The 12,551-nt window shown below is 52.5% G+C and overlaps 1 protein-coding gene across 1 annotated transcript in view; it reads left to right on the forward strand.

Moving 5' to 3' along the window:
* The first annotated feature begins 8,989 nt into the window (after positions 1–8,989).
* Positions 8,990–12,551, forward strand: part of LOC141139227 (hydroxyproline dehydrogenase-like) — a 38,661-nt gene continuing 35,099 nt past the window's right edge. The window contains exon 1 of the mRNA XM_073625159.1: positions 8,990–9,299. Coding sequence (XP_073481260.1) covers positions 9,060–9,299 — 240 coding nt within the window. The 5' untranslated portion in view covers positions 8,990–9,059. The remainder of the gene's footprint in view (positions 9,300–12,551) is intronic.

A 12,551-nucleotide genomic window follows, 5' to 3' on the forward strand; every position in this document is an offset into this window, starting at 1 on the left:
GTGTTTGGGGTCGTTATGTTGGAATACTGCCCTGCGGCTCAGTCTCTGAAGGGAGGGGATCATGCTCGACTTCAGTATGTGACAGTACATTTTGGCATTCATGGTTCCCTCAATGAACTGTAGCTCCCCAGTGCTGGCAGTACTCATGCAGCCCCAGATCATGACACTCCCACCACCATGCTTGACTGTAGGCAAAAAACACTTGTCTTTGTACTCCCCACCTGGTACCGCCACACAGGCTTGACACCATCTGAACCAAGTAAGTTTATTTTGGTCTCATCCCCAAAAATGGGGATATTTATTACAGCAAAAAGTACAAAATATTGTTTTTTTTTCAAAATTGTCGCTCTTTTTTTGTTTATAGCGCAAAAAATAAAAACCGCAGAGGTGATCAAATACCACCAAAAGAAAGCTCTATTTGTGGGGAAAAAAGGACGTCAATTTTGTTTGGGTGCAACGTCGCACGACCGCGCAATTGTCAATTAAAATGACGCAGTGCCGAATCGCAAAAAATGGCCTGGTCATTCAGCAGCCAAATCTTCCAGGGCTGAAGTGGTTAACCACTTGTTTACTGGGCACTTAAACCCCCCTCCAGACCAATTTTCAGCTTTCAGCGCTGTCGCACTTTGAATGACCATTGCGCGGTCATACAACACTGTACCCAAATTAAATTTTTATCATTTTTTCCCACAAATAGAGGTTTCTTTTGGTGGCATTCGATCACCTCTGCGGTTTTTATTTTTTGTTAAAAAAATTTAAAAAGACTGAATTTAAAAAAATATATATATTTTTTTTATATTTTGTTATAAAATGTTGCAAACAGGTCATTTTTCTCCTTCATTGATGTACGCTGATGAGGCTGCACTGATGGTCACCAATAGGCTGCACTGATAGGCACCGATGGGCTGCACTGATGGGCACCGATAGGGCGGCACTGGTGGGCACTGAGAGTTGACACTGAGAGGTGGCACTGAAGGGCATTGATAGGTGGCATTGGTGGGCACTGAGAAGTGGCACTGATAGGTGGCACTGATAACTGGCAGTGATGGGCACTGATAGGTTACACTGAAAGGCAGCACTGCTAGGTGGCACTGATTGGCACCACTGGTGGGCATTGATAGGTGGCACTTGTGGGAATTGACAGGTGGCACTGGCAGGTGGCACTGGCAAGCACAGAGGAGGAGGCAGATGTGCCTCCTTCCTCTTCGGGACCGATGTCCCTTGAACATAAGCCGGTGATCAGCTTTTTTTTCTCCTCACACTGTCAGCGTGAGGAGAAAAAAAAACAATTACCGAGCTTTTGTTTACACACGTGATCAGATGTCATTGGCTGACAGCTGATTACGTGGTAAGGGGCCGCGATCGGCCCCTTACTCAGATCGGTGATCACCCGAGTCTCGGTTAATCACGCCGCGCGTGCCCTGCAGGGGGAGCGCTGGGAGCGCGCAAAGGGGAGGACGTCCTATGATGGCCTCCCGGAAATTCAGGTCCACGCTGGGGCCATCATTCGGCTACAGCACGGACTTCAAGTGGTTAAAGTATAACTAAAGGCAAAACTTTTGTTTTTTGTTTTTTTTTTTTTAGATAGAGGGCAGAGAGATTAGAACACCTGTCAATTTTGATTGCTGTCTCTGCCCCCATTATGGAGATTCTCCCTCTGTTTGTCCTGTTTACCATTATCATTGAAAAGGAAAAAAAAAAGGAGATCCCACATTTTTGGATTGTCCCCTGAAAAGTAATAGAGGGGGAAATCTTCCAATGGGGCATGAGTTCTGGTGACCTGGGGGTCCCCAAGGGATTCCCCTCATTTTCTGGTATTTCCTCTCACTTCCTTTTTTGGCTATGGGACAGGAAGTGAAGGGAAGTCTCCCTGCATTGGGACACAAATGGTGAAAAAAAAAAAAATCTGACAGGGGTTATCATAGTTGCCAAGATTGTAAAAAAAAAAAGAAAAGTGGAACACTTTTGTGGCTGTAGGCGGAGCCGTACAATAATTAGGGGGAGAGGGGGAAAGGGGAAGAGGGAAATGACGCGACAGCAGCCCCAGATCCTACACAATAAAAATATGTGTATTCTAGAAAGTTTAACAATCAGCAGATAAAGTCACTCCAAAGACATGCTGGTAGGTTAATTGGATCCTGTCTAAAATTGTCCCTAGTATGTATGAATGTGAGTTAGGGACCTTAGATTGTAAGCTCCTTGAGGGTAGGGACTGATGTGAATGTACAATGTATATGTAAAGCGCTGCGTAAATTGACGGCGCTATATAAGTACCTGAAATAAAATAAATAAATAAATAAATAAAGTTACTCCAAACACCTGGTGTTAGCACTTCAATCATCCCGGCACCATGGTTGTTATGGTGTCAGGATGATTAAAGAGCCCCCCCCTCACACCAGGAGTCCCCAGCGGAGCCCCCCCTCACACCAGAAGTCCCCGGCGGAGCCCCCCCTCACACCAGGAGTCCCCGGCGGAGCCCCCCCTCACACCAGAAGTCCCCGGCGGAGCCCCCCCTCACACCAGGAGTCCACGGTGGAGCTCCCCCTCGCATCAGGAGTCCTCGGCGGAGCCCCCCCTCGCATCAGGAGTCCCCGGCGGAGCTCCCCCTCGCATCAGGAGTCCCCAGGGAAGCCCCCCCTCGCATCAGGAGTCCCCGGCGGAGCTCCCCCTCGCATCAGGAGTCCCCGGTGGAGGCCCCCCCTCGCATCAGGAGTCCCCGGCGGAGCCCCCCCTCGCATCAGGAGTCCCCGGCGGAGCTCCACCTCACATCAGGAGTCCCCGGCGAAGCCCCCCCTCGCATCAGGAGTCCCCGGCGGAGCCCCCCTCGCATCAGGAGTCCCCGGCGGAGCCACCCCTCGCATCAGAAATCTCCGGCGGAGCCCCCCCTCGCATCAGGAGTCCCCGGCGGAGCCCCCCCTCGCATCAGGAGTCCCCGGCGGAGCCCCCCCTCGCATCAGAAGTCTCCGGCGGAGCCCCCCCTCGCATCAGGAGTCCCCGGCGGAGCCCCCCCTCGCATCAGGAGTCCCTGGCGGAGCCCCCCCTCGCATCAGGAGTCCCCGGCGGAGCTCCCCCTCGCATCAGGAGTCCCCAGGGAAGCCCCCCCTCGCATCAGGAGTCCCCGGCGGAGCTCCCCCTCGCATCAGGAGTCCCCGGCGGAGGCCCCCCTCGCATCAGGAGTCCCCGGCGGAGCCCCCCCTCGCATCAGGAGTCCCCGGCGGAGCCCCCCTCGCATCAGGAGTCCCCGGCGGAGCCCCCCCTCGCATCAGGAGTCCCCGGCGGAGCCCCCCTCGCATCAGGAGTCCCCGGCGGAGGCCCCCCCTCGCATCAGGAGTCCCCGGCGGAGCCCCCCCTCGCATCAGGAGTCCCCGGCGGAGCCCCCCTCGCATCAGGAGTCCCTGGCGGAGCCCCCCCTCGCATCAGAAGTCTCCGGCGGAGCCCCCCTCGCATCAGGAGTCCCCGGCGGAGCCCCCCCTCGCATCAGGAGTCCCCGGCGGAGCCCCCCCTCGCATCAGGAGTCCCCGGCGGAGCCCCCGCTCGCATCAGGTGTCCCCAGTGGAGCCCCCCTTACGATTCCCAGAGCTTTTCTTCCAATAATAATAATCCAAAAAGTGACAAAAAAAAACAAACGAAACTCCATATTAAGTGTAACTAATGAATTCATAGAACCACTGTGCAAATAGAATATAAAAAAGCAATAAATACGGCACTCTAAAATAAGTAATGGTAGTGCAACTATGTGATCTGTGCAATAATAATATAGAATAAATATATATAAATAATGACAGATAAAAATCCACACAAGTGCAATAAATAATAATTAAGTCCAATGGTATCAAAAAGGTGCTTAGATCAGTGAAGAAACGTGCCCTTGGTAAAAAGGTCCCATAGACGATACAATCAAAATTGATAAAACAGCTCCACGATCCTCCTCAAAATGACTCTCCTAGGGATCTCTCGTCCTAACACCGCATAGGATTTTCCCTATAGAACCTCCATTCACGTGGTTGTTTTACATTTCTATTATATTCATTTTTTTGAGCAATATTTATTATACTTTTTTGAGCGTCACTTAATCATCAGTTTTTTACACCATTTATATTTTAATTTGATTGAGCGCTACATTCATTTAATATTTTGTTACCTACATTTACTAGCGCCTGGGTTGTCCACTATTTGCACCTGAATTATGCCTACTCTACATGAATGGGTGCCCGGATTGCGCCTACTTGACCCCTATTAGCGGCTCAGTTGCTGCTGCTCTGTACCAGCCGATTTAGATAGCTACAGCTTGTGCGCAAGTGTGGTAGAGCAGAGAGCGCCCCTTCAAGCCCAGCAGCGTGCGGGTGTGATTTCCAATGCTGCCTATCAGTGCCGGGACAAGGTCACCCAGTGCCCAGGGCGAACATACCAGATTGCGCCCCCCCCCCCCATTTACAGTGCAAGGGTTCAGTAGCAAGTGATGCAGAGCTCAGGAATGGAAAAAAAAAACATATTAAGGATTGTGGAAATAGGGTTCGGAAGACTGGTATAAAACCCAATATGTTATATATTGCAGTTTAACAATCATTAGATGTGGTGGCTGCATTAGTTTTATTTTAGGCTTTTCCCCTCTGTTTTCACCTGGCGATCTGGCCAGTGGCATATGTCCTGTATTAGAGTGCCCCCAATCTGGATAAAGGAGCACAGAAGGCACAGCTGATAGCAGCATAGTCAGTCTGGGAAGGAGGGTAGTGTTAGATGTACTAGCAGATTTAGCCAAACTCAATAGCCTATGAAAAACAGGATCACACATTCTCCACACTTCAGCACACTGGACTCCTCTACTTTCTGCTCTGCTGTCTAAAGTCAACATGGGAAAGAGAATGAGGAGGACACGCTCTGACACACAGGGGGGCTCTGACACACAGGGGGCTCTGACACACAGGGGGGCTCTGACACACAGGGGGCTCTGACACACAGGGGGGCTCTGACACACAGGGGGGCTCTGACACACAGGGGGCTCTGACACACAGGGGGCTCTGACACACAGGGGGGCTCTGACACACAGGGGGGCTCTGACACACAGGGGGCTCTGACACACAGGGGGGCTCTGACACACAGGGGGGCTCTGACACACAGGGGGGCTCTGACACACAGGGGGCTCTGACACACAGGGGGGCTCTGACACACAGGGGGGCTCTGACACACAGGGGGCTCTGACACACAGGGGGGCTCTGACACACAGGGGGGCTCTAACACACAGGGGGCTCTGACACACAGGGGGGCTCTGACACACAGGGGGGCTCTGACACACAGGGGGCTCTGACACACAGGGGGCTCTGACACACAGGGGGGCTCTGACACACAGGGGGCTCTGACACACAGGGGGGCTCTGACACACAGGGGGGCTCTGACACACAGGGGGCTCTTACACACAGGGGGGCTCTGACACACAGGGGGGCTCTGACACACAGGGGGGCTCTGACACACAGGGGGCTCTGACACACAGGGGGCTCTAACACACAGGGGGGCTCTGACACACAGGGGGGCTCTGACACACAGGGGGCTCTAACACACAGGGGGGCTCTGACACACAGGGGGCTCTGACACACAGGGGGGCTCTGACACACAGGGGGGCTCTGACACACAGGGGGCTCTGACACACAGGGGGGCTCTGACACACAGGGGGGCTCTGACACACAGGGGGCTCTGACACACAGGGGGCTCTGACACACAGGGGGGCTCTGACACACAGGGGGGCTCTGACACACAGGGGGCTCTGATTCCCAACAACATCGATGGCATTTGCAGCTTGCTGAAATAATGTTTCCCCAGCCTTTATCCCCAGTCTGCACATGTACAGAGCTCTATGCTAACACCTCAGCTCTTTTCTGGGAATGTGGGGCTGACAGAGCAGGGGAGGGCTCAATAGACTGACAGGAGACTGAGCTAATAGGGACAGGTATTTATTTTTTCATTGCACCCAGCTTATATCAGGCAAATAATATAGTAAGTACACATAGTTGCCAACATTGTAAAAAAAAAAATGTGGGACACTTTTGTGGCTGTAGGCGGAGCCGCACAATAATTCGTTTGTAGGCGTGGCTTAGAAAAATATACAAGTGCGGCGCAGCGAAAAATGGGCGTGGTTTACGCGGCATTGTGGGTGTGGCTTAAATGGGCGTGGCTCAAGAGGGTGTGGTTAGAGTCTGAGATGAATGAGGGATGGAGAGGGAAAGGGGGAGAGGGGGAGAGGGAAACGACGGGACAGCAGCCCCAGATCCTACACAATAAAAATATGTGTATTCTAGAAAGTTTAACAATCAGCAGATAAAGATACTCCAAACACCTGGTGTTAGCACTTCAATAATCCCGGCACCATGGTTGTTATGGTGTCAGGATGATTGAAGTGCATTATTTCTATTATTACATTGTAATATAAAATGAAATCATTCAACTCACCATAATGCAGAATTAGTGGGAGCCCCGAGTGTGTCACCTGCCACGTCGCCTGCCACCAGCTGTCCGTCCTTGCATCAGGTGCCCCCAGCAGAGTCCGTCCTTGCATCAGGTGTCCCCAGCAGAGCCCCCCCTCACACCAGGTGCCACCAGCGGAGCCCCCACTCACACCAGGTGGCCCCAGCGGAGCCCCCCCTCACACCAGGTGCCCCCAGCGGAGCCCCCCCTCACACCAGGTGCCCCCAGCGGAGCCCCCCCTTACATCAGGTGTCCCCGACAGAGCCCCCCCTTACATCAGGTGTCCCCAGCGGAGCCTCCCCTCACACCAGGTGCCCCCCCTTACATCAGGTGCCCCCAGCGGAGCCCCCCCTCACATCAGGTGTCCCCGGCAGAGCCCCCTCTCACATCAGGTGTCCCGGCAGAGCCCCCCTCACATCAGGTGTCCCCGGCAGAGCCCCCCCTCACATCAGGTGTCCCTGGCAGAGCCCCCCCTCGCATCAGGTGTCCCTGGCAGAGCCCCCCCTCACATCAGGTGTCCCTGGCAGAGCCCCCCCTCACATCAGGTGTCCCTGACAGAGCCCCCCTCACATCAGGTGTCCCTGGCAGAGCCCCCCTCACATCAGGTGTCCCTGGCAGAGCCCCCCCTCACATCAGGTGTCCCTGGCAGAGCCCCCCCCCACATCAGGTGTCCCTGGCAGAGCCCCCCTCACATCAGGTATCCCTGGCAGAGCCCCCCTCACATCAGGTGTCCCTGGCAGAGCCCCCCTCACATCAGGTGTCCCTGGCAGAGCCCCCCTCACATCAGGTGTCCCCAGTGGAGCTCCCCTTACATCAGGTGTGTCCCCAGTGGAGCCCCCATTACAAATTCCCACAGCGGTGCGCCCCCCTCCCCTACCTCAGAGGTGTCCGCCAGTGTCTTCTCGAATACCGCATGGCAAAATCCCCGCCCCTTTCCATAACAGACTGTCAGCGGGGCGGGGGTAGGCGGAGTGAGGCGGGGCGGAGCGGAGGGTGGGCGGCGACGGAGGAGCTCCGTCTAGCCCCCCCCCCAGCCGTCTTCCTGAGCTTCTTCAAGATGGCTGACCTCTAGCGGCAGCGGGCGGCGGCGGGGAAAATCAAAAACCGGATTTTTCTGGACATTTCCCGGGACACAAAAAATTTGGGAATGGAGTGTAAGTCCCGGGAATGTCCCGAGAAATCCGGGACAGTTGGCAACTATGTTAATGTAATGCACCTTAACACATTAAAAAACACTTTGCTATTGTGTGACCCTATTGAAGTGTCTTGAAGGCCATTCTTGACTCCCTCTATAAATTTCAAGTTGACCACCACTGGTTTTGGAGGTTTAGCATGTGAAGTGTATCTGAACTCTGCAGGCCGCACTATTTGTGAATCCTAAAACATTAAAACGTTGCTTGATTAGGTATGTATGTATTGGGTGTTCAGAGCTGTGAGAAAAACACGCACAGCATGCCCCAAGCGCTTCCTCTCCTGTGTATTCTGGTCCAAATGCAGTGAAACCAGGCCCGGACTGGGACAAAAAATAGGCCCAGGCCTGGGCATTCTAAGCTGAGCAGGCCAATTTTTTTTTTAAACCAAATTACAAATAATGACAACCTGTTTCTCGATGTAATTTAGCTATATTTAGCCTGCTTCAGTCACTGTAATTTGCATATATTTACGTCAGACGATATCTGTGCAGTGGTTTTTCAAATCCAAATTTTTTGGGAAAAAATACACTTTAATGGTTTTTAGTGCACAAAGACACAATATAATACCCAATTGTTTGGTAAATTATAAAAGATGATGTTACGCTGAGTAAATAGATACCAAACATGTCACACTTTAAAATTGCGTCCGCCCATGGAACAGGGCCAAATTACATTACATAAAAACACCCATGGGCATTGCTTTAAAAGTCTTTACAAGTTATCAGTTTAGAGTTACCCAGGAGGTCTGGTATTAGAATGATTGCTCTCACTCTGATGTTTGCGGCGATACCTCACATGTGTGCGATCGCCGTTTACATATGTATGAGGGACCTACATGTGCATTTAAACGTGAGCATGGGGGAACTTTAAATTCTTTTTTTTTTTTTTTTTTCATTTTGTAATTTTTTTTTATTTAAAACACACAGAGGTCGGCGGCGGGTGAGCAGGGCTGGTCTAAGCAGCTGCCTATGGAGTCAGAGCCGGGACACAAAATGAAATGCGATCTGGCAGCCCAGGACCATCGGGCATATGGCCAATCCGGGCCTGAGTGAAACCATTCCATGTGCCAAGGCTTGCTGAGATTTGTAGTTCCATTGCCTCTATGGGGCTTCAACGTTGCCTAAGCATTTCTCAGGAGCTATCCCGTGACTATGTACAAATCCTGTGAAATTTGTAGAAAATAATAGTTTGGAGAAGTGAATGATTTTGGGCACGTTGCAGATATTGGATTGTTTCTATGGTGGCCTGAGTTAACCTGTCACGGTTGGGAGGTCACCCACCTATTTACACAGCCACCAGCTGGTGTCTTCCCGTGCCCTTCTGTCCTGGGAGTTTCCAGCTGCTGGACAACCCCTCCTTCCTACTCCTGTCTGTCTCATTGTCAGGTGTAGGACAGGATCTGCTCTCACCATGTGGACTCTTGGCCGGTCTCTGCATCTCAGGTCTTCCCTGGTCCCCCTTCCATCCTGGACTCTGTCATTGACCTGTATAGGAAGGTCTTGTCACAAAGCGCCAGCTCAAGGGGCGAGCTCCACGCTGAATTTTTCTGATGGAAGGGTCTTCAGACTGAAGAGCCGCTGGGAAGTGATGAGGGGGCTTCTTATATTTCGGATGTGCTCCTTCCCCAGCCTGGTGAAGAATTCTGAGAAGGTAGGTCACTTTTTGTGGAAGAACTACAGACACCATGAAGAAATGAAGCTCCTATATCACTGCGGTAACTTTCATTTGAATCTGCAAAATTCATTCTGTTTAGCTACGCTCTACAGAGAAAGGGAAGCAAGCCAAGCAAGTTTGTAAAGAGGCTTCAATATGGAACTCTCAGTGGTATAGATACAAAATGTATTAATTGAGAAAAGGCAAAACAAATAACATATGGCTAATAGCCAAAAAACTGTTAAAACCTTCACCTACATTGTTAAAATATCATGACAATGTTGTCCCAATAAAAGAATGGAGATAAAACAACCCGGGCTAACTTTTATACACACAAACACTCTTCACACATACTGGGGGAGGGGTGGATGTTAGACTTGATGTTGAAACAAATATGAAGTTCTTACATTGGTGATCAGTGGGAATAATGTCCCTTACTTTAGTGATCAGTGGGAAGAATGTCCTTACATTGGTGGTCAGTGGAACAAATGCTCCTTACATTGGTGGTCAGTGTAAAGAATGATCCTTACATTGGTGGTCAGTGTAAAGAATGATCCTTATATTCTTTCCCTGGAAGTGGGAAAAATGTCCCTTACATTGGTGGTCAGTGGGAAGGAGGAGGAGGAGGACACACCCAAGGAGCTCTTTGTGAGAACCAGCCTTTTTCAAGCCTGGGCCTTGCCTGCTAGCTTGGCCCAGGAATAATGCCTGATCCTGGGGGAGGCCCTTGGAGGGATTCCCCTGATGATACAGGGCCTAGTGAGGAGAAGGAGGTGGAGGATTGGCTGTGGGTCCAGGCCCTGGTGAGAATGTGGATAGTTACAGACAGAAGATCATTGACCATTTTCGGGCAACTGGAAGGGCTGAGGAGAAACTTAAATGTTTAAAAGATGAACATAAAAACTTCAGGGCCAAGTATTTCCAGGCCTGGAGTAAGAATCGTTTGGCCATGAAGCCAGAGTTACAGCAGATGGAGGAGAAGGTAAAGAAACCATCTTTATTTTTGGAGAAATTGAAAGATAAAAGTGGAGCTTTTGCAGAAAAGTTTAAAAATGACAGAAGATTTGCCAGCCAGACATTGGTGAGTTCTGTGGATCAGCAGCTGCAGGTAACAGACATCCCGGCTTCATCTGCCTCTGCACCTCTCCCCCCATGTCAGGCTGGGGAATCGCCAGCGGCAACCAGCCAGGGGGTTGAGAGTTAACATGGCACCCTAAAGTTCATCCAACAGATGGAGTCACCCCTAAGGGCAGACAGGTCTGTTGGTGAACCATCGGAAGTCCCTGAGGATGAGCAGAGGGGTTACAGATCAGCAGAGCCAGCACTGGTGGAAAAATCCCAGTGCGCTGTGCTGCCTTCTTCCCACATGTCTGCCCCACTGGCTGTGGTGGATGGTGTCCCGGCTGAGGAACAGAAAGAGAAGGAGCTCTGCAAACAGCTGCCTGTTGGAGTCTCTGCTGTGGAGAAACCTTCTGCAGACATAGAGGGAAAACCCCTGACAGAGGTGTCATCAGACCAACAGAGTAATGTGGATGGATCTGCATTATGCACCCCGGACATGGATTTTGCTGCTCCTGCTGAGACCTGTAGTTCTACAAGCAAGATGGCTGCCAGCTCCAAAGAGCCTATTTCACCTTCACCTGGGCTGATTGATGCAGGTGGGGGAGGGGAGCAGCGCGTGGAGACAGCCATGGAAGTCTCCTGCAATGATTCACCTGTTGCTGTATTAGAACCTTCACTCTGCTCATCTAAAAGTCCTGTCCTGATGGAGGAGAAAAGTCTGCCTGGAGGTGATGTGTGTATGGGGACAGCAGTAGGGTGCTCATGTGTCCCGGATTGCCCGGGATTGTCCCTTAATGCATATTTGTGTCCCGGGCACCTTCATTCCGGCACAATACAGTGTCCCGGAATGGAAAAAAAAAAAAAACATTCCGCCACCCTGATAAACATTGCCTCGCTCAGCTGAACTAACTGATTGCTAGGGCCGCCCCGCCTCACGTCTAGCAACCAGTGACGTCTGCAGAGCGAGGCTTACCCAGTGCTGCCCTGCGCTGAGCAGCGCGCCTCCACCGCGCTTTTGCCGATCCTCGGTCCACCTCAGCCCCGCCCCCTAATTCTGGCTCCCTCAGTTCCTCTCTCTGCATGCAGAGCAAAGCAGCGGCCGCCCTGAACCCCTCGCACCTGTCAATGCAGCGCTCTTGCAGGAGCCCAGCAGAAGGAGCAGCCAGTTTACAGGGAGCAAGTGCAACCCACAGAGTATAGAACGGGACAGCAGGAGAGAGGTATGTACAGTCCATTACTGTCCCCCTGTCCATGCCTCCGTCCCCCTGTCCATTTCACTGTCCCCCTGTCCATCCCACTGTCCGTCCATCTCTGTCCGTCCCCCTGTCCATCCATCTCTGTCCGTTCCACTGTCCCTCTGTCCGTTCCACTGTCCCCCTGTCCATGCCACTGTCCCCCTGTCCATGCCACTGTCCCCCTGTCCATGCCACTGTCCCCCTGTCCATGCCACTGTCCCCCTGTCCATGCCACTGTCCCCCTGTCCATGCCACTGTCCCCCTGTCCATGCCACTGTCCCCCTGTCCGTTCATCTCTGTCTGTCCCCCTGTCCGTTCATCTCTGTCTGTCCCCCTGTCCGTTCATCTCTGTCTGTCCCCCTGTCCGTTCATCTCTGTCTGTCCCCCTGTCCGTTCATCTCTGTCTGTCCCCCTGTCCGTTCATCTCTGTCTGTCCCCCTGTCCGTTCATCTCTGTCTGTCCCCCTGTCCGTTCATCTCTGTCTGTCCCCCTGTCCGTTCATCTCTGTCTGTCCCCCTGTCCGTTCATCTCTGTCTGTCCCCCTGTCCGTTCATCTCTGTCTGTCCCCCTGTCCGTTCATCTCTGTCTGTCCCCCTGTCCGTTCATCTCTGTCTGTCCCCCTGTCCGTTCATCTCTGTCTGTCCCCCTGTCCGTCCATCTCTGTCTGTCCCCCTGTCCGTCCATCTCTGTCTGTCCCCCTGTCCGTCCATCTCTGTCTGTCCCCCTGTCCGTCCATCTCTGTCTGTCCCCCTGTCCGTCCATCTCTGTCTGTCCCCCTGTCCGTCCATCTCTGTCTGTCCCCCTGTCCGTCCATCTCTGTCTGTCCCCCTGTCCGTCCATCTCTGTCTGTCCCCCTGTCCGTCCATCTCTGTCTGTCCCCCTGTCCGTCCATCTCTGTCTGTCCCCCTGTCCGTCCATCTCTGTCTGTCCCCCTGTCCGTCCATCTCTGTCT

Source organism: Aquarana catesbeiana, linkage group LG04 (assembly GCF_042186555.1).
Source record: "Aquarana catesbeiana isolate 2022-GZ linkage group LG04, ASM4218655v1, whole genome shotgun sequence".
In the NCBI taxonomy this organism is placed as follows: Eukaryota; Metazoa; Chordata; class Amphibia; order Anura; family Ranidae; genus Aquarana; species Aquarana catesbeiana.